At 38.1% G+C, this 19,830-nt stretch overlaps 1 protein-coding gene and 1 long non-coding RNA gene across 20 annotated transcripts in view; one reads left to right on the top strand and one right to left on the bottom strand.

The window, feature by feature from the left end:
- FAM76B (family with sequence similarity 76 member B) overlaps positions 1-19,830 on the bottom strand; it is a 177,132-nt gene that overhangs the window by 60,604 nt on the left and 96,698 nt on the right. For 10 of the 19 annotated variants that reach the window (XM_077867545.1, XM_077867540.1, XM_077867546.1 and 7 more), the window contains 3 exons: positions 16,159-16,571; positions 14,575-14,829; positions 8,078-12,017 (listed from right to left, as the gene is read on the bottom strand). The exons of 3 other annotated variants lie outside the window; for them this stretch is intronic. In XM_077867545.1, the coding sequence (XP_077723671.1) occupies positions 14,816-14,829; positions 16,159-16,571 (427 nt within the window). In that variant the 3' untranslated portion in view covers positions 8,078-12,017; positions 14,575-14,815. Of the gene's footprint in view, positions 1-8,077; positions 12,018-14,574; positions 14,830-16,158; positions 16,572-19,830 lie in introns of those variants that run through there. 6 more of the 19 variants (XM_077867563.1, XM_077867551.1, XM_077867552.1 and 3 more) reach the window with 3 other exon arrangements.
- LOC144295108 (uncharacterized) lies at positions 9,262-19,700 on the top strand. Its single transcript, XR_013362527.1, has 3 exons — positions 9,262-9,464; positions 12,441-12,727; positions 17,607-19,700. It is a non-coding gene; the product is annotated as an uncharacterized LOC144295108 (long non-coding RNA).

The following is a 19,830-nucleotide window of genomic DNA, read 5'->3' on the forward strand; positions in this document are numbered from 1 at the left end:
ATAATAATAAACATTCTCTCTCTCAGGATCCTCTGATTATCTTCTATCCAGGCCTCACACTGGCTCTCTTCTGGTCCTTTGAAAAAGTTCATTCCCATATTAGAGCGTGGGAAGTTGCTATTCTCTCTGCCTTTAGCTTCATGTAATGGTCTCTGTTTCCGCAATTAGTGGTCAGCTCAAAACTGTACCTTCAGTGTTAGTTAAATAAATCATAAAACATCCAAAAAATGGAATACTATACAGAAATTTCAAATTAAAATATAGGTATTGACATGAAAGAATACTCATAACCTATTAAGTGCAAGAAGCAGTTTGTAAAACGTTATATGTATCCTGTTTTTTAAGTGAATGTCAATAAAAAGTACACACACAAAATCCAAAAGCATTACACCAAAACATTAACAGGAATTATTTTTTAGAAGTGGTGTTTTACATGGCTTTCCTTCTTTCCTTTTTTATATTTTATGATTTTTCTACAGTGAATGTGCATATTTCATGTAATTTTTTAAAGTAGGAAATGAATGAAAATTTAATATGATGAGAAGTAAGAGCCTTTCTTGAACCACTTCGGTTAAACTAATTAATCCCCTTCCTATCACTCTTCTTTCCAAAGGGAGTAATCATATATTGATTGTAATAGTAATAATAGTTGTTAATATTAATGAGCACTTGCTTGGTGTCAGGCATCATGTTAGGCACTTTAACCTCAATATTCAATCCTCACACCTAATCCATGGGGTAGGTACTATCATCATTAGCATTGTTATTATTATTTTCCTTTTACAAAATAATAAAGTAAAATATATAAGATATTCAAGGCTTATATTATTTAGACAATTGGCCCAAAGTTGTACAGCCATAAATTGCAGAATGAAAATCAAACCTCTATCTGTCTCCCAAATCTATCCTATGTCATCTCTCCCACTTCCAAGACAGCAATCTTAATTTGGGTTAGCACGTATTCTCTTAATAAACTGAGGGGGGCACTTGATGGGATGAGCACTGGGTGTTATACTATATGTTGTTAAACTGAATTCCAATTAAAAAATATACAAACATTTTTAAAAAATAAATAAAATGAACTGATACCAAATGGAGCAGTTAGAAAACTCTAACCAATGAATGTTAGTCCCCAAATTTTGCTGTACTCAAAGGAATATAGCCAAGTAAAATTATTTAAGACCTTACTAGAATTTCTTGGATACCATAAATAAGATTTAAGTCTGAAGCTACACTTCAACTTTTTTGGTACTTGCATCCACTCTTCTGATTCCTCCAGACACACCACTTTCCCCCTCCAAGACCTAGGCTAAGTGCCCTTATTTCTTACCCTGTCCTTTCTTCCCCTGGATTTGAAAAAGCCCAGAAGAACTCACCTGGCAACCTGGAGGCCTAGGGAGAGAAATGGATCAAATAAAGTCACAATTCTTCTGACTAGGCAGAAAAAGGTAAACTGGGAACACTCGTTCTATGAATTTTTTCCATCACATAAGGTTACCATCATTATCGTGTAAGAGTTTCTGACTTTTAATATGACCTAAAAGCATCATTTTACTTGGAAGAGCTGGGCACTATGGAACATCCTCTGAACCCTGGATTGTAAAAGGGAAATAGAGACATGAAAGCTGAAGGTAGAACTGCCTTCACAGAGGAAATATAACTGGAGTTAGATCTTGGCAGTTAAGTGACATTTAGGATAAGCCCAGAGTGAAAGGAGGGCTTCTAGAAGAACAAAGGTACCAACATGGCAATAGACTTAAGATGGGCATGAACAGATGCTAGGTTACCTGCCTTAGTGGAGTTTCTACAAAAAAACCAAAAGATAGGAGATGGGATTCATTCTTTTCTCTGGGCACAGAGCTGAGGGGCCCAGTAAGCATTATCTTGGAAAAAGATGAACTTGTCTTTCATGTTCTTCTAAATTTGTTCTCATTTTAGAAAACTAAAACTGGCTCCAAGCCCATTGATTTTTGCCTAGAAAAATAATAATTGGATACTTATCCAGACTTTTAGTCACAGCTAAACAGCCAAGTGGAGAGTGGATAGAGAAAACATTTTAAAAATGGTTTTAAAAGCTACTTTGGGAACTAATGAGTTTCCTTGAAACGAGTGAGCAGTCCACGTGGCTTTATTTAACAGTGATTTTTTTTTAAGATTTTATTTATTTATTCACGAGAGACACAGACAGAGAGAGGCAGAGACACAGGCAGAGGGAGAAGCAGGCTCCATGCAGGGAGCCTGATGGGGGACTGGATCCTGGTCTCCAGGGTCATGCCCTGGACTGAAGGCAGCGCTAAACCGCTAAGCCATGGGGGCTGCCCTGACAGTGATTTTTTGATGTGGCTTTTTCCTCATCCCTTTTCGCAGTAATTTTCAAGTTCATATTAATACAGTGAACAAACCTCAAAACAAAAACAATTTTGGGATTGTTCAAAAGAGCTACAACTGGGGTGCCTGGGTGGCTCAGTCAGTTAAACATCCCACTCTTGGTTTTGGCTCAGGTCATGATCTCAGGGTGGTGGGATCAAGCCCCACGTCGGGCTCTGAGCTAGGCAGGGAGCCTGCTTGGGGCTCTCTCTCTGCCCCTCCTGTCACTCACATGCTCTCTCTTTCTCAAAAAAAAAAAAAAAAAAGCTACAATCAACAGAAATACTCCTATCTGCCTGCTATTGAATAGCCTCCTTTCAAAATATTTTTAAAATTTCCCTAATGCTTATAGGTTATCCCTAAGTATATACTCTTCCTAATCTTATGTAATAATTTCCCCAACAAATCCAAAACTGTTTTCACAAACTCTAACTCTGGTTCTTCCAAGTACAATGGACCCAATGTCATTACATACTTTTTCTTTCACTTCCCTTTATTCTTGACCAGTAATTCTCCTAACCCATTTCATACCTGAGGCTTCAGTACTGTTGTTATTTCTTAGAGCCTTAATCTTTTTATTTTTTAGGACTCTGTTATCTTTCTTGATTTCTAGCTTCCTCACTGTTTTCCCAGAGTTTTCCTCATTCCCTTCTTCAGCAAGTTTACCCCACATTTTCATTTTTGTCACAAATAGGTGGTTTCTTCTCCTATCACTTTACATGAAGGCCTTTACTTTTAGCTATAGACCAGAGAGTAGGTCTTCTAGAAGAAACAAAGAAGAATCATCTGAGGGGGTTGGAGGAGAGGACTAGAAAAGGCACTGTTAGCTCCAATGCTGCAGGGAAAGGACTCATGAATGTAGTCTTCCCAGGGTGAGCTGACATCAGCACCATGAGCAGCACTTAGCAAATCTTACCAGAGGCCTGACTCAGGTTTTACAGGACTATTTTAATTCAGGAGGAGACAACTCTATGACGAAACCCTACATGTGGTTATTTGCTTTCAAATGTTGTTGGTAGTATTTTTAATGTTCTGTTTTGTGATGAACTTACAAGATTTCCCTTTTTCTTTCCTCTGGTTCTGAATGCTTAGTGTAATAGGCTACACTGGTGCAAACTAAAAGGAAACACGTCTTGAATTTATTTTGTTCCCAGTGACCCCTCAAAATTAAGCCAAAGTATTCTCTGAGAAATCAAATATAGGTTGTAAACTAATGAATCATCAAGGGGACCTAAGTATGATGATCTGTCTGATAACTAGAATCCAAAAGAATGCTTTTATGTTTAGTTAAGCTTGAAAAGATCACAACTGACCTGTGACAAGAAAAAAATAAGACCCTACTAAGTTCAGATTTTATAATTTATAATTATAATTTGTATATAAATAAGCAAACTATACTTACAAATGTTATCTCAGCCATAAGTATGATGATTTTTTTTTTAGAAAATACGTAAAATAGTGATTTCCTTGTTTACAAAACACCCAAGATAGTGAGCAGCTATTATTACAATTACTGAAACTGAGACGCTTCACCTTTAATGGCATGGTAATAATTTATGCAGAATTTTTAAGGATCAGTCCTCATGCTGGAATAGCTGGAGAGATCTATTGTGCAGCCAAAGCCATGCTGGTGATATCATGTTGAAGAATAAATTCCATTCAATCATGCACAAAAGCCCCCATCACTGAGGAGCAAGAATTGGAATCTTCTATGTGGAATCAGTATCTACAAAGCCTTCTCAGAATATCTAAGGCTTGCAGCTGGTAACAAAGAAGATCTCTTCCTGGCAGGCCAGGAGTCTCCTTGAATTGGGGATCCCTCCACAAGGAGGAATCCATTCGCAATTATAGTATTGCAGGTAAAACCTGGTGAATACTAACTTTTTAGTTTCAGTTTCCTAGCCTCAGAATAGATAGGTTAATAAAAGTGGTAGAAAAAAAAATCTCTGAAATGATAAAGGCTATCGAAACTCTAATTCCAGGTTCTAGGTAACCTCCAGACAGAAATCAACGGGGTGAATTTCTCTCCAGTTTTGCTGACAATTCAACAAAAAGACAATACTTCTTGCTGCACTTAATGTAAGTGAATCAGGCCAAATAGAATCTATATAATGTGAAGACATAGTTTCTGAGACTACATGTAATAACTGCCACTGAATTTATATAATATAAATTATTGTACCATTAAGGTATGAGTCATGGCGATACGTGTTTGCTATATACTAAGTCAATGTCTAATTTTAATTACCTCTGAAAACTATAGAAGGCAGTTAGCTAAGCAACAAGTACAATTACTCTTAGCGCACAAATATATGAGATCAACTCTTTTCTATGTGTAAGGACATGTGTGCAAGCATTATCTACAATAATATCCTGTTTATTTATGATGACAGAGGCAATGTTGAGAAAAATTTATCCAGAACTTGAAAATAAGGGGAAAAGATGATTGTGTGATCTTTTAATGTCATATTAAGGCCTATCTGAGATTCATGTGAGTCTCTTGAGAAAAGTCACTTTGACTAACAATTGATTAGGATATATATGTTTTTTCCCTAACTTTAGTAATCTTATTTCACTCCCTATTTCCACTGACTGTATAAGTCTCAGTTTCTCATACCCTCGTTGAACTAGATTTGTCATTCTGATGGTCCCTCCATTAATCACTTAAATGAAACTTTGACACATGCCTAATACCTTTCTTTTTTTTCCTTTTCTTTTTTTTTATTGTACTAAGAGCACTCAACGTGAAATCTATCCTCAACAAAATTTTAAGTGTTCAATACAGTATTGTTAATGATAGACAAATTATTTTACAACAGATGTTGAGAATTTACTCATCTTGGATAACTGAAGCTATATGTCAATTGAATAGCCACTCTATACTTTTTCCTCCTCTCAGGCCCTGGCAACCACCATTCTAGTCTCTGCTTCTTTGAGTTTGATTATTTAGGTGTTGTTGTTGTTGATGTTGTTGTTGTTGTTGTTGTTTTTATCTAACTTCAAAGTCTGGAGTAGACTTTCTTTCTTTCCTTCTTTGACAGAGAATGAGAGAGAGAGAAAGCACACAAGCAGGCGGAGCAGCAGGAAGAAGGAGGAAGAAGCAGGCTCCTCGCTGAGCAGAGAGCCTGACATGGGGCTCAATCCCAGGACTCCAGGATCATGACCAGAGCTGAAGGCAGCTGCTTAACTGACTGAGCTACCCAGAAGCCCCTGAGTTTGACTATTTTGGATATCTCACATCACATAAGTAGAATCATGCAATACTTCTACTTCTGTGACTGGTTTATTTCACAGAGCACAACTTCCTCCAGGTTCATCCATGTTGTCACATATGTCAGGATTTCCTTCTTTTTTTAAGGTTGAACAATATCCCACTGTATGGATATAGCAGATTTTTTAACCCATTAATCCGCTGCTAGACATTTAAAAGGTTGTTTCCACATATTGGCTATTGTGAGTGATGCTGCAGTGAACATGGAAGGGCAAAGGTCTTTTCAAGACCCTGATTTCAATTCTTTTGGATAAATACCCAGAAGTGGATATTATGGTATTGTTTGATAGTTCTATTTTTAATTTCTTGATGAATCTCCATACTGTTTTCCACTGTTTTCCAAACTGTTGATCACCATTTTGCCTTCCCACCAACAGTGCACAAGGGTTCCGGTTTCTCCACATCCTCACCAACCCTTATTTTTTTATATAGGCATTTCATAGTTGCAGGTCTCAAGTTTAGGTCTTTGGGGATCCCTGGGTGGCTCAGCGGTTTAGCGCCTGCCTTCAGCCCAGGGTGTGATCCTGGAGTCCCGGGATCAAGTCCTACATCAGGCTCCCTGCATGGAGCCTGCTTCTCCTTCTGCCTGTGTCTCTGCCTCTCTCTCTCTCTCTCTCTCTCTCTCTCTCTCTGTCTCTGTCTCTCATGAATAAATAAGTAAAATGTTTTTTAAAAAAGTTTAGGTCTTTAATCCATTTTGAATTGATTTTTGTGTATGGTATAGCATGAGGGTGTAATTTTATTCTTTTGCATGTGAATGCATAGTTTTCCCAACATCACTTGTTGAAGAGACTCTCCTTCCTCAATTGTGTATTCATAGCACACTGCTGAAGATCAGTTAATCATATATGCAGTGGGTTTATTTTTGGATTCTCTATTCCATTCTATTGGTCTATATGTCTATCTTTATGCTAATACTATATTGCTTTAATTATTGTTGCTATGGTGTGATGCCTCTAATTCTGTTCTTTTTCAAGAGTGTTTTGGCGATTCAGGGTTCTTTTGGGTTCCATATAAATTTAAATTTTCTTTTCTATTTCTGTAAAACATGCCCTTGGGATTTTGATAGGGATTTCCTTGAATCTGTCAGCTGCTTTGGGTAGTTTGAACATTTTAACAACATTAAGTCATAAAACTATAAACACAGGATGTTTCTTCAGTTGTGTATTTTTAGATTTCATTCATTAATGTTTTATAGTTTTTAACATACAAGTTTTTCATCCCCTTGGGAAAATGTTTTCCTTTTTTATGCTATCATAAATGGGGTTTTTTAATTAATTTCCTTTTCAGAACTCCCATAAATTTCCCAGCAAAAACCTTACAGATCAGAGGGAGTTATATCATATATTTAAAGTTCTGACAGGAAAAAAAAAAAAAAAACCTACCACCAATAATACTATACCCAGCCAAATTCTCCTTCAAAAATGAAGAAGAGATAAAGACTTTCCCAGACAAGTAAGAGCTGAGGGAGTTCATCACCACTAGACCTATCTCATAAGAAAAGAAGTTCTCCAAGGTGAAACAAAAGGATGCTAAACAGAAACCTGAAGCATATGAAAGTATAAAACTCACTGGTAAAGGTAAATATATACACAAATACAGAATGCTGTTAATACTGTAATAGCAGTGTGTAAATCACTTTGAATTCTAGTATAAAAGTTAAAAGAAAATTATTTAAAATAACTGTAAGTTTTAAAATATGCTAATGGTACACAATATGAAAAGATGTCAGATGTCAGCTGTGACATTAATAACACAGAGGGTGGGGAGAAGTAAAAGTGAAGCATTATTATATGCAATTGAAGTTATCAGCTTAAAATAGACTGTTATGTTTTATGTAAATCCCATGGGAACCACAAAGAAAATAACTTTTTTTAAGAGAAGTTTGTATTTAATAATTTAAAAATTACTATTTTTCACCTTTGAATTCATGTACCATTTTCTGTCTATACTTCTAACTTGGCATTTAGGATGTAGCACATGTCTTTATTAGTCCCTTATTTATTTGTTCCTAATAGCTCATCTGTCATTTACATCCTAAACTTCTTAAAGGCAAGACCACCCATGTCTTATATGTCCCTATACACCTCAGCTTCATGTGAACTCTCTTAAGTCTTATATCCATTTGTCACACCCCATAGATCAAGAGGAACAAATTTTTGCTCAAAGAAAGGATTAAAAGAATGCAATTAATTATAGAAATACATGTGTCTTGATCCTGGAAAACTGCTGACATCTCACTACCAGCCTTTTCATATAGTTTCTCAATAGTTTGAAATACTCTTTCACTACCTCTTCTTACCAGAATTACTCCTACTTGCCCATAGGTCAGACAGTAAGATTCAAAATTGCCAGTTTCTCTGGGAAGTCTTTCTTAAACTGCTCAGACTAACTTAATGCTCTCACTGTACCCCATATATTCTCCATCAGAATACTTACAACATCTTTTTAAAAGTAATAGTCTGTTCAGTTGTTGGCTCCTTGAAGTCAGAACTGCGTCTGTGTTGCTCTTTAATCCCAATGGCTCAGTGTTGTGCAATAAGCACTCAACTCAGGTTTGCTGAATAAGTGGTATATCCTGGTCTCTATTTCCCTCTGCAACATACACTATTTTTCTCTTGCTACCAACTAACTTAACCTTTTCATCCTTTCCCTATAGTTTTTACTGAACTCACAGACTGTGCTGCCTTATAAAATCAACTTTGCCAGTATCCTAATTCTTCTGCTGCTGCTTACAGCTCCCCTTCCCCAGTCTCCTTTGACCCTGACCTTCCTTCATTACTATTTCCTACCTACACTCCCAGCTTTGGATCCTGATTCTAATAATATTCTGGGGCAAATTCCAGGTCAGGAGAATCTGGTTTGTCCATCTACACTTCTCATTAGGCCAGATTATGGATTTGTTGCATCTAGCTATGGCAAGAGCAGGATTACATAGAATTAAATATGGCTAAATTCCCCCTTTAGCAGGAAGCATATTTTCTTAGAAAGTGATATGAGTGTAGAAACTGTCATGATTGAAATGTATTGCACAACTGATTATGAAGGATAAAAATATATTTTTGGCCAGTTGTTTCTAAAAATGCATAATTTGAGATATTAAAAAATCAGATACTTTATCCTCACAATGTACATTCCGGAGGTGGCAAAACAAGCACTGCCTTCCTTTTAGCACCTTAGGAAACTAGCACAGAGAATTTGACTGGCTAGCTAAAGATGGTACAGTTAGTCAGAAATCTGTTTACCATGAGGGGGAAGGGGCCTAAACCTGGGTTCTTGCCTGCTGGGGCCTCTTCCATGTTCTCATCAGGTTCCCTTTCACCTCTCAGTACCCAGAATGCCTCAGAAGAGTTCCATTATCATAAACTTTATGAAGAAGAGAAGAAGCAAATGGGGTAGAATGGAGATTACTGATTGGGAGTCATAAATGTTTGGCTTCAGATGTCTGTGGTTAGCCTCAAGTAATACAATCCAATTCTTCCTACTCCCTTTGCACTCAGTAATGAATAACCAAGGCTATTAAGATTGAACAGAAATTTCTTTGCATTTATTTTTCTTTTGACCATGAAAAGTCTCATTGGGGTGTTGCCATGGAGACCATGATGTCATAAGCAACACAATGTACTGCACTGAACCCCCAGAGAATCAAAGACAGGGCTTGATGGAAGCATTTTCTGGGCTGGTTTATTGCACTTAACAAGAAAATGGAAATCTGACTTGAGAGAGAAAAACATTTCTAAACATTGCACACTGCTGGGGGTTAGTTGATGTGGTCACTGAAAACTCCACAGAAGAAAGTGTCTCTAGAGTTCAGACACACTAAAAGGTCAGAGCAAGGGGGTGAACAGAGTATGTGACCAAATTGGCTGTACTTCGGACAGACTGTTCCCAAGCTGAGATGGTCCAATTTTGGGTTACATAGCAAAATCTCTCTACTGAATTTTTTTAGTCATATTGAAAATTCACTGTGGGATTCAATAGAAACAAGGAACTCTGAGACTCAGTAAATCAGAATAGGTGGGGCTTAGCAGAATTTTGTACACACAAGTCCACATGAGTTATAGTCTTCTTCAATGTCAAGTGTAGGACACTTTTTCATGTGCTTTCCAATAATTCCAATTCCTTTCCTTTATACACAGTCCTTGCCACCCACGTTATTTTCTGGCTCACCATCAGAGGTGAGATTTTTGTTTTGTTTGTTTTTGGTTTTTTGCTCCAGTCATTATACAGACCACAACTTTCCACAGGAGGGAAAAACAAAACAAAAAGCACAATTCTAACGGAAAAAGAAGGATGACGAAAACAAAAGGGACCTGAGGACAGATCACTGGGAGTGATAGAATTGAAAAGCGGCAGGCCTGATTACTAAAATAGATGTTGAAAGTGATAGATGTATATGAGGAGCAGGTACATACCTGTCAGAGAACCAGAATGTTCCTGATCTATTCTGAGATTTTCTCAGATATATGGAGTGGTACTAACTTTCAAATGTAATAATTTCAACATCATTTGAGTTCCTGAAATTCTACATGGAATGGATTTGAAAGCATACGGGATTATACCAAAGTAGATTTGCTGTAATAAAGAACTCCCTTTGTGAAGACATGTTCATTTCTTACCTGTTTTTTTTTTTTTTTTGGATGGGGAGTGAAATTCATATAACAAAATTTTTCACTCTTAAGTGAACAATCAGCAGCATTCAGTACAGTCACAAACAATGTTGTACAAACATCACCTCTACTAAGTTCCAAAACATTTTTATTACCCTCAAAATAAAGCCTTGTATCCATTAAGCTGTTCAATCCTCCCTCCTTCCAGCTCCTGGCAACTACCAATCTACTTTCTGTTTCTATGTATTTACTTTTTCTGGATATTTCATATAAATGGAAACATACAGTATGTATGTAACATACAGTATGTAATTCTGTCTGGCATCTTTCACTTAGCATAATGTTTTTGAAGTTCATCTTCATTATAGCACGGATCAACACTTCATTCCTTTTGTGGCTGAATAATATTTCATAATATGTATAAACCACAATTTGTTCATCCATCCATTCATTTATGGACATTTGGATTGTGTCTACTTCTTAGCTATTATGAGCAGCACTGCTATGAACATTCATGTGCATGTACTTGTTTGAGTCTCTGCTTTCTGTTCTATGGGTCTATATCTAGGAGTGGAATTGCTAGGTCATGTGATAATTCTGTGTCTAACTTTTTGAGAAATTGCCAAACTGGTTTTCACAGTGATTGAGCCATTTTGCATTCCCATTAGCAATGCATGACGATTCCAGTTTCTCCACACCTTCACCAACATTTGCTGTTTTCCACTTCTTATAGCCATCCAAGTGAGTGTGGAGTGATAAGTCTTTGTAGTTTCCACTTGCATATCCCTAATAAATAATGATGTTGACCATCTTTTCATATTAGCCATTTGTATATCTTTTTTGGCGATAAGTCTATTCATATTCTTTTATCTTATTGAAGTTCTACATCACCTGCTTGTTTTTTTAAATCTCTACTGAACATCCAGAATAAAAGATCTCCTTGTCATCTCCTAGAAGTGCACACTTTCCTCTTCCCACAGCCTTTTAGTTTTACTCTTTAATAACTAAGTAACTGGTGTCAAACCATGCAAAGAATAGGGATCAATCAGCAAAATTATTCTTGGGTGTGCCTTGAGAAGGAAAGAAATGATTCTACTACTCCCTCCTGCTTTTTAGGTTTCTGTGCAAGTCATTCATCCATGTTCAAATCCTTGCTATCTGGGCATCTTTCTTATTAGATGAGGTCATGAAATTCAGTTTCAATTTCTACACCTTTGAATATTGGTGCTGGTTTTCATAGAAAAATTCTCTCACTGAACATTGAGGCAAAGGAGGTCAGAGAATCAATAGTTGCCTAAAATTATATAATTATTACTAGCAAGCTAGGCCTAGAATCTAGACCTCCTAATTCCTTTATCTGTGTTTATTTTACTACACATCTCTGCCTCTACCCAGTATCAGGAAGAAGTAAAAGGGCAGGAAAAGTCTTCACTGGAGAGTGTTGGTAAAAAGTGAGAAAAACAAGAATTATCTTTAATGTCATTATTCTTCAAGAGTTACTGGCAGGGGGCAAGAGGTGACTGTGAGGATAAAACAGAATTTTTGCAGTTTCATGGGTTTTCCACAGGAATGCCTTGATGAACTCCAACTGTTTCATCATCTGAGCATGTTGCGATTTTTTTTCCTGCTCACTGTTTATTGCATGCATACAACATAGAAAGGGATGGTGTATTCTGCTGCCTCACTGCCTTCACTGCAGTTGAACCAATAACTTCTCATTGCAGATATGGCGCTTGTGGGTAATACTTTCTGCCAGCTGAAACCTGTAGCTAAAAAACACAGGGCAGGCCATAGAGAAACAATGAGAACAATAGTTTCCCTCCTTCTCTTTTTTCAAAGCAGAAGAGAAGACCACTCCCTATGCAGTTGTTGCCAGAGAGGCCCTTATCCCCTCAGCAACCATTCTGAGTAAGGCCCAGAAGAGCACAGACCAGGGAGTCAAATAAGTCAGTGTTTGGTTCTCAGCTAGGCTAGCGACTAGGCATTTGACCTGGGACAAGTCACTCAAACTCCATGAGCTTCACTTTCCCCCCTACAAAAGGGGAATGGCAATATATACCATCTCTTATAAAAATTAGATATTGCAAGTAAAATACTGTGTACTGTAAATATGTATGTACATATACACACAGTGTCTAGAACATAGTATATAACAATAGTGGTGATTCTTCTTTCACTTCCTTTTGCTTCAGCCCCTGCCCTCCTGACCAACCTGAGTGGACAGCACACCTGAGCTCTAAGTACGCGATATGAAGGACTCACACAGCCTGGCCTGGATTATCTGGACCACAAGAGTACAGCTCCTCCCCAACTTGGCCTGAATCCTGATAAAGCTACTTTCTAGTCCTCATCTGCCATGACCCAGCAGCAAAAAATGACTAAACCAACTCTTCCTTTGCCCAGACTTAGTTTAATCACAGTCCCATTGGACTTGTGAACTTTCACTCCACTGGTCATGGAAAGCATTTGCTTTTGTCAGGTAAGTGAAAACCTACCTATCAATAACAAATCGGAAGAGTTTCCCTAATTGCATTCCACAGTTTGGTATTTAACTCTAGATTGTCTATTATTTTGTATCTTAACTTCAGGATTCCCATTTCATCACCTTAAGTCAGACAGTAAACTCCCCAGAAGGAAGAGATGCCTTACATCACAATAATCTCACATCATGCCTAACACAGTATGCTCAAGAACCACTTCTTTACTTCACTGAGAGCCAATTTGGGTAGAAATCAAATGTACCCCAAACTAAAAGAATTCATTAGATAGTGGCAAAAATTGAAGATCAAGCTGTAAAGACAGACTTAGTCCAAATAGGTAGGACTGGATAGGTTTTTAACTTGTAGGTGAAGGAAATAACATTAAGGAGTCAAATGAAAAGAAGCAGAAGCTTATCTTTCCTGAAATCCTGGCAACCCACAGGTGTCCTCCACAGAACTCTTTAGTGCTTCCTGTCTATGGCCATGATTTGTCATAAGCTCATTAGACTAGTTATCATTTTATACATATGTACCTTAGCCTTGAGCCATTGGAGACCAAGAACCATATCCTTTCAATCTTTGCAACCCTGCATGTCTAGCACAGGGCTGGCCACATTCTGAGTGCTCAATAAAAGAGGTAGTTGATGGTGGTTGGTATATTCTATCCTTGAAGTTGAGGTGAGATTAAGAGATATGCCCATCAGGGCTTGGAAATAAGGCTTCTCTCTGGAGGTTATACCAGTAAATCAGAATTTTTTTTAGATTTATTTATTTATTCATGAGAGAGAGAGGCAGAGAGAGAAGCAGGCCCCACTCAGGAAACCCAATGTGTGACTCGATTCCTGGACTCAGGATCACACCCTGAGCCAAAGGCAAACAGTCAACCACTGAGCCACCCAGGCATCCCAGTAAATCAGTTCTTAATAGGATCTGATCTGTTATCTCTAGAAAACACTGTAATACATTATGCTCTGCAAGCAAAAGATCAGGGACAGGCAATGAATAACTGCATTTATGGGGGGAAATGAAAAAAAAACTGAAGCCTAATCAATGCTATTATTTTTATTTGTCTTAAGAAGACAATGTGGGCACAAAAAAGGATGGTGCACATGGAGCCTAGAAAGAGGAAGCCCAAAGAGTGAGCCCTTGTCAATGTTAGTCCCATGTAGTTCTGAGCAGAGAAACTGTCAATCTTCCAGAATGTTCTGGAATGGTGGTGTCACCTGAATGTTCTCTGACATGGTGGTGTCACTGTTCTTTGAGCTGCTCTAGGGCCTGAACTAGAGTACCTCAGTTTTTATCACTGAGCTGTCATGCAAGAAGAGGCTGTCTAGTTTATCATGATGTCCTCACCATCTATCATGGTGCCTGGCATGTGACAGATAAATATATATTGAATTAATAACTATTTCTTAGTTTTTAAATATTAAAACTTTACTCTCCGTTATGGTAACTTGAAATAAAAACTCATATCTATCTATCTATCTATCTATCTATCTATCTATCTATCTATCTATCTGAACCTCTGGATGATTACAGTATTTTGTCATTTCTGAGAAGAGATGTGTATATCTTCATGCTTCTTTGTTTATAACATTTGGAAGTATCTTATAATTGAGCATATTTAATATAGTACTGGTTTTTCAAAAACTGGTTGTTCTGCAAAAAAAGTAATTAATTAATGGTGTAATCTATCAGTAATATTTAAAAATTATAGAAATATAGTAACTCAATTTCTTTTGTATCAGGAATAGGGGGCATAGATGATAGCCCTATAAAATCCAGAAGCTAGAAATAAATAGCTACTTTAGCAATGAATAATTCAAATTCTGATTTATATATCCACCTCTAAGAGTTATAGTATCCTGATTAGGCCCCAAGAGCTGATCCAATCTGAGGCACCAAGCACACTGAGTCCTTAGTGACACAGTCTGTTTCCCCCAGTGACCAGTGAGGCCTCTTTGGCCACTCCAGCTTCTTCCTTCCTTCCTTTGATAGTTAGCAAGCACCAATGGCTTTGGAGAGAGCAGCTCCAGGAGGAATGAAACAGAAGTAGGGAGTAGAGTACAGTTCTATAGACAACTCCTTCAAGAAACTTGGTCTGTAGAGGAAAAGAAGCAATACAGACGTAAAGAAAAAGCAAAGTAGACAACAAAAGTTTTTAAGTTACAGATTTAGGATCATATTGATAGGTTGACAGGGGAAAACAACAGAGAAGAGTACATTGACAATAGCAAGAGAAAGGGTGCATTTATGAGCAAGCATATTGCCACTATCAAGTCTTCTCTAAGCAGCCCTACCAAGTAACCTCAAACTAGGTGACAGGCACTGCTTCTTCCACAAGACACTTTGTACACCCTGTTGTAGCATCTATCATACCAAATTAAAATTCTCTATCTGTGGATTTCCTCATCCCATACACTGGATGCCACCTGATGAGCTTACTGTTGCTGCCATTACAAATGCCCATAAAATAACAAAAATGTATAGTCTCACAGTACCAGGTGTCAGAAGTCCAATAGGGATCTTATGGGTCTAAAATCAAGGTGTGGTAAAATTGTGTTCCTTCTGGAGGCTCTTAGGGAGAATCCATTTCCTCAGCAATTCCAGCTTCTAGAGGCTGCCCACATTTCTTGAGTTATGGCCCCTTCCTCCAGTCACTAAGACCTCTGCTTCCATTATCACAACCTCTTCTCTCTGACTCTGATTTTACTACCTCCCTCTTTCTTTTATAAGGACCCTTGTAATTACAGTAGAAATAGACCCACCAGATAATCCAGAATAATCTTCCCATTTTAAGATCCTTACCTTAATCACATCTACAAATCTCTTTTGCTATGCAAAGTAACATATTCACAGATTGGGAGGTATAGGACTTAGAATTTGGGGGGACCTCACTCTGTCTACCACACCCTGTAGAGCAGGTTCTATGTTAACCATCCCTGTCTCCCAAATGCCTGGATAACAGTATATGCTCAATAAATGTCAGTCCTCCTTTCTGTCTACACTTTATACACTGCTCTCACTTATTCTTTTATTCAGTTTGCACAACTACCCTACTGAGAAGAAGATGTTGTTATTTAGAAGAAAGTTTACTAGATTAGAAATACGAGGTCTAGGTTATTAGTCCTAGGCTCCCCATTTCCAAATGAGTAAAGTGAGGCTCAGACCTTTAAATTACTACATCATACCCAACCAGTAAGTCTAGGATTTGAAGCCCACTTTCTTTTCATCTTAGTGCACTGTATTATCAGCTTACAAGTAGGTTGTTTTACTCTACTGTGAAGGCAGGTCAAGACCCTGATCAGCATCTTACACTAGTTAGGTGGGTTAGATGGAGTAATATTTGTAACAGTCTTGACTACCCCAGAGATTTTATATGTGGATTTACTTAGTCAGGAACCTTAAAGAAGTTAGGCTTTGTTCTTACCGAGTACTTTTCCTTTTACCCATTTGATTTCCAACTGTTTATTTCCTAAGGAAAGAATAATCCATGAACTTTGGGACCTTCTGGTGCCAAACATAGGCCACACTTCCCTGTATTGTACTGTCTGTGTAATTCTTGACATTGGCACAAGCCTCCATCCAGATGAAGCTGTTTTATGTCCTCTCTGGAAATTTCCTCTGGTGCTCAGGCTGCCTGTGGTTGGTTGTGCTGGTTCACAGGTAGGAATTCTGGCTGAGGTCACCATTGCACTTTCCAGCTCTTTAAAGTTTTGAAGGCATGTCCACATATTTTCCCAGACAAAACTCCCACCTTTGTTCCTTCTTTCTTTTTTCTTTCTTTTCACTATAAATCCACTTTGAAGTTTGAATCTTCCAGGAAATCCATTCAATGCCATTCTAAACCAACAAATAGATGAAATTTAAACCAGGCACCTGAGACCACTTACTTTTATATCCATATATATGACTCTGGCCTTCAAATCATTTCCAAACTTTAGTTTATCCTACTTTTAATAGAATATTCTATTAACTATTCTCCAGTGCCTAAAAACTTCAAATGTTTAGGATGATCTTCAAATATTTTTGTCATTGTGACCTCTCTACAAATTTGGCCTTTTTCCTCCTGCATTTCTTGTATCATTATTCTACTTTCCATCTACTTTCTTCCCAAAGTTGAGGGATTTAATTATTTTTTTCACCTCTATAGTGAATGTCCGTTGTTTTGCCTGCTAATAATCTCTTTTTCCCTTTACAAGTAACTCTTTTTGGGGGGATAACTGCTTTTGCCTCCCAAAAAACATTGTGATTCTGAGGGAGCTGCCAATTACAGTTGCCCCCCTACACACACATACACGTACATACACACACCCCTTGCTACAGGAATGGGCAAATGACAAGGGCCAAGCCAGGTACAGCCCAATTATAGCAATGTGATAGCCTCATGACCTTAGTTGAGCAAATCTGATTCTTTCACTGTGATTTTTATGCACTGAAGTAATTAGGGAAAGATCCATCTGTTCTTCTATGGTCACTGGGCAGCTGGGAAGATTTCCCTTAAGCCAGGGGCCTGGAACAAAGAACAAATCATATGGGCTACGTTGGTCCATTTACATGGGGAAAATTTATCTACTATAGGAGAGAAGAGCACCAGATACAAAAAATATGCAAAGAAAGAATCCTGGTATCCAGGCGACTTGAAAGCCAGTTGTACCTCATTCTTTCTAGCTCCTGAACTGATGAATCCCTTGTTTCCTTAAGTTAATTTTAGTTAGGATTTCATTACTTACAATCAAGAAGTTCTCAGCTAATACAATCTTTTTTCCCAACTCTTTCTTGTTTTCTATTTTCCAGAGTGTTTCATACAAACTTTATTTCTTCTTTACAGATAATTTTATTTTTTTAAGATTTTATTTATTTATTTATTTATTTCAGAGAGACAGAACATGAGCAGGGGAAGGGGAGAAAGAGAAGGAGAAGCAGACTCCCTACTGAGCAGGAAACCTGACCCAGAGCTCAATCCCAGGACCCCAGGATCATGACCCAAGCCCAAGGCAAAGGCTTAACCAACTGAGCCACCCAGGCTCCCCTACAGCTAATTTTAAGTCCTAAATCATTGTTAACCAAATCACAATCCCCACAAATCAATAATGGATATATTAAAACTTCATTTTTCTGCAGCATCAATAACTAACTGAAAGATAAACCCTTTCCCAAGACTGAAATGTGCCTTCCTGGAAAACAGCCTCTGATTCAGTTCTATACATTACGGTATGCAGCACACATGGAATACTAAGGAACGTTACAATAATTTATGTAGAGAAAAACCCTGGCTGTCCTAACTGGAGTCCTCTAAAGTCATTAGACTTTTGGAATATCTCCAAGTGCAAAAATGCCTGAGAAACTCAAATAAAACAAAGCAAAAAGTTCTCGGCAGTAGAGAAACAATTTCTAACACTCAACATCAAATGAAAGCACCACAGAATGCTAAGGAGTTAAATTTCTCCCATGGTTATGTGGTGGAGGAAAATGCTCTCATTAGATGGCAATACCTATATATTTCATTATCCAAGAAGCATGAATAAAGTGAGAGAAAATGTAAGAGACTAGAAGGAAGGAAAGTAGCAGAAAGGAAAGAGGGTGACAAATGTGAATCCACAGGGAGGCAGTGGAAGACAGGATGTGAGGGCAGTGCCAACACAGGTGAGCAGCAGCTTCACTAGCACGGTGGGAGGGCCTGCACAGGGATGATAGTTAAGAACCTAGGCAAGGAGAAGGGAGTCAAAGAAGAGTGCCAGCAGAATGTCGGAGATCCCAGGAGATGGGGTTGGAAAAGAAGAGAAGCCACAGCCACCTGCCCTGAACTCACTGAAACATCTGGGGGCCCCATTAAAGGCACGACACCTGATACATGGCTCAGTAGTCAGTGGAAGTGTTTTCTGTTCATTGCATCAAGGAGGAAGGAGGAACTAAGACTTAACTTTGCTGGCACCCTATTGTAAACAAAACTTTGGCATCTCAGTGAAGCCGTTCCTAGATTTAAATTTCATTATTTTTTAGTGAAAGGCAAAGTGCAAAAATCAACAGTGTGTTTGATAATCTTAAAAGAGGAAATAGACTATGTTCTCAGCTGTTCTAACTCATACTGGACCATAGTGTTTGCTTGTTTGGTTACCTGCACTGCTGTTGGGGGTAGGGGAGATTCGGGATGGGGATCAGGGGCATGGACAAAGGCACTATTGTGAGAGCGTAGTGACTCCTAAAGGCCCAATGAGAAAGCTACTCAAGACAGGTTTTCCCCAGTCAGGCAATGAGCAGAGGGCGGTCCAGGAGGGAGGTCTATCTGGTGAAAAAGCTGAAGCGTGCCCTTTCTCTCTTATCTTATATTTCCCAACCATCAGTCACTTTTCTTAATCCATCAATGCTTTGAGGAATTAAGGACAGGGCCTATGTCCATATAGGGACAAATCAGTACCAGGAAAGAGAAGCAACCTTGAGACTGTGGTTGCAAAAGATGCTCAGAGCACAGAGAAGTCACCTGGAACAGAATGATCAGCTGAGGGGGGGAAAACTACAATGAGGATAGATTTGTGGGGCATGTAGGCATTCTTTGGGGATTTCCAGGAATATGAAGTGAAGATTGATAATATGCTGCATTTTCTGTGCCTATGGAAAGGATGGTTAAATCATCATCATTATCATCATCATCATCATCATCATCATCATTAATTATTCAGATTAAGAGACTCTTAAAGGCTGGAGAACTTGAGAACCTAAAGTTTGCATTGGAAAGCAAGAAGAACACTATAAAACACACAAGTTATCAAAGCAAAACTATTTATTTACTTGCTTTGTTGATGCTCAGAAGAAACTACAGTGATTCATCTAAGACTGCAGAGATATAGTAAAGATGCACCTTTCATAAACCAAAGAATTCATGCTACTGTCTTTAGTTTGCAGCCACACAACATCCTAATTATCCTATTTCTGGTTCAGTACTCATTAAAAAAAATCATGTTTTATGAATAATTGAAGCTGACATAATCATGTTTGTTTTTTTATTTATGAGAGTGAGCGTGAGTGGGGGAGGAGGACTGCAGCGAGAGGCAGGCGGAGAGAAAGAATCTCAAGCAGACTCCCTGCTGAGCATGGAGCCTGA

This window comes from Canis aureus, chromosome 23, assembly GCF_053574225.1.
Source record: "Canis aureus isolate CA01 chromosome 23, VMU_Caureus_v.1.0, whole genome shotgun sequence".
NCBI lineage: Eukaryota > Metazoa > Chordata > Mammalia > Carnivora > Canidae > Canis > Canis aureus.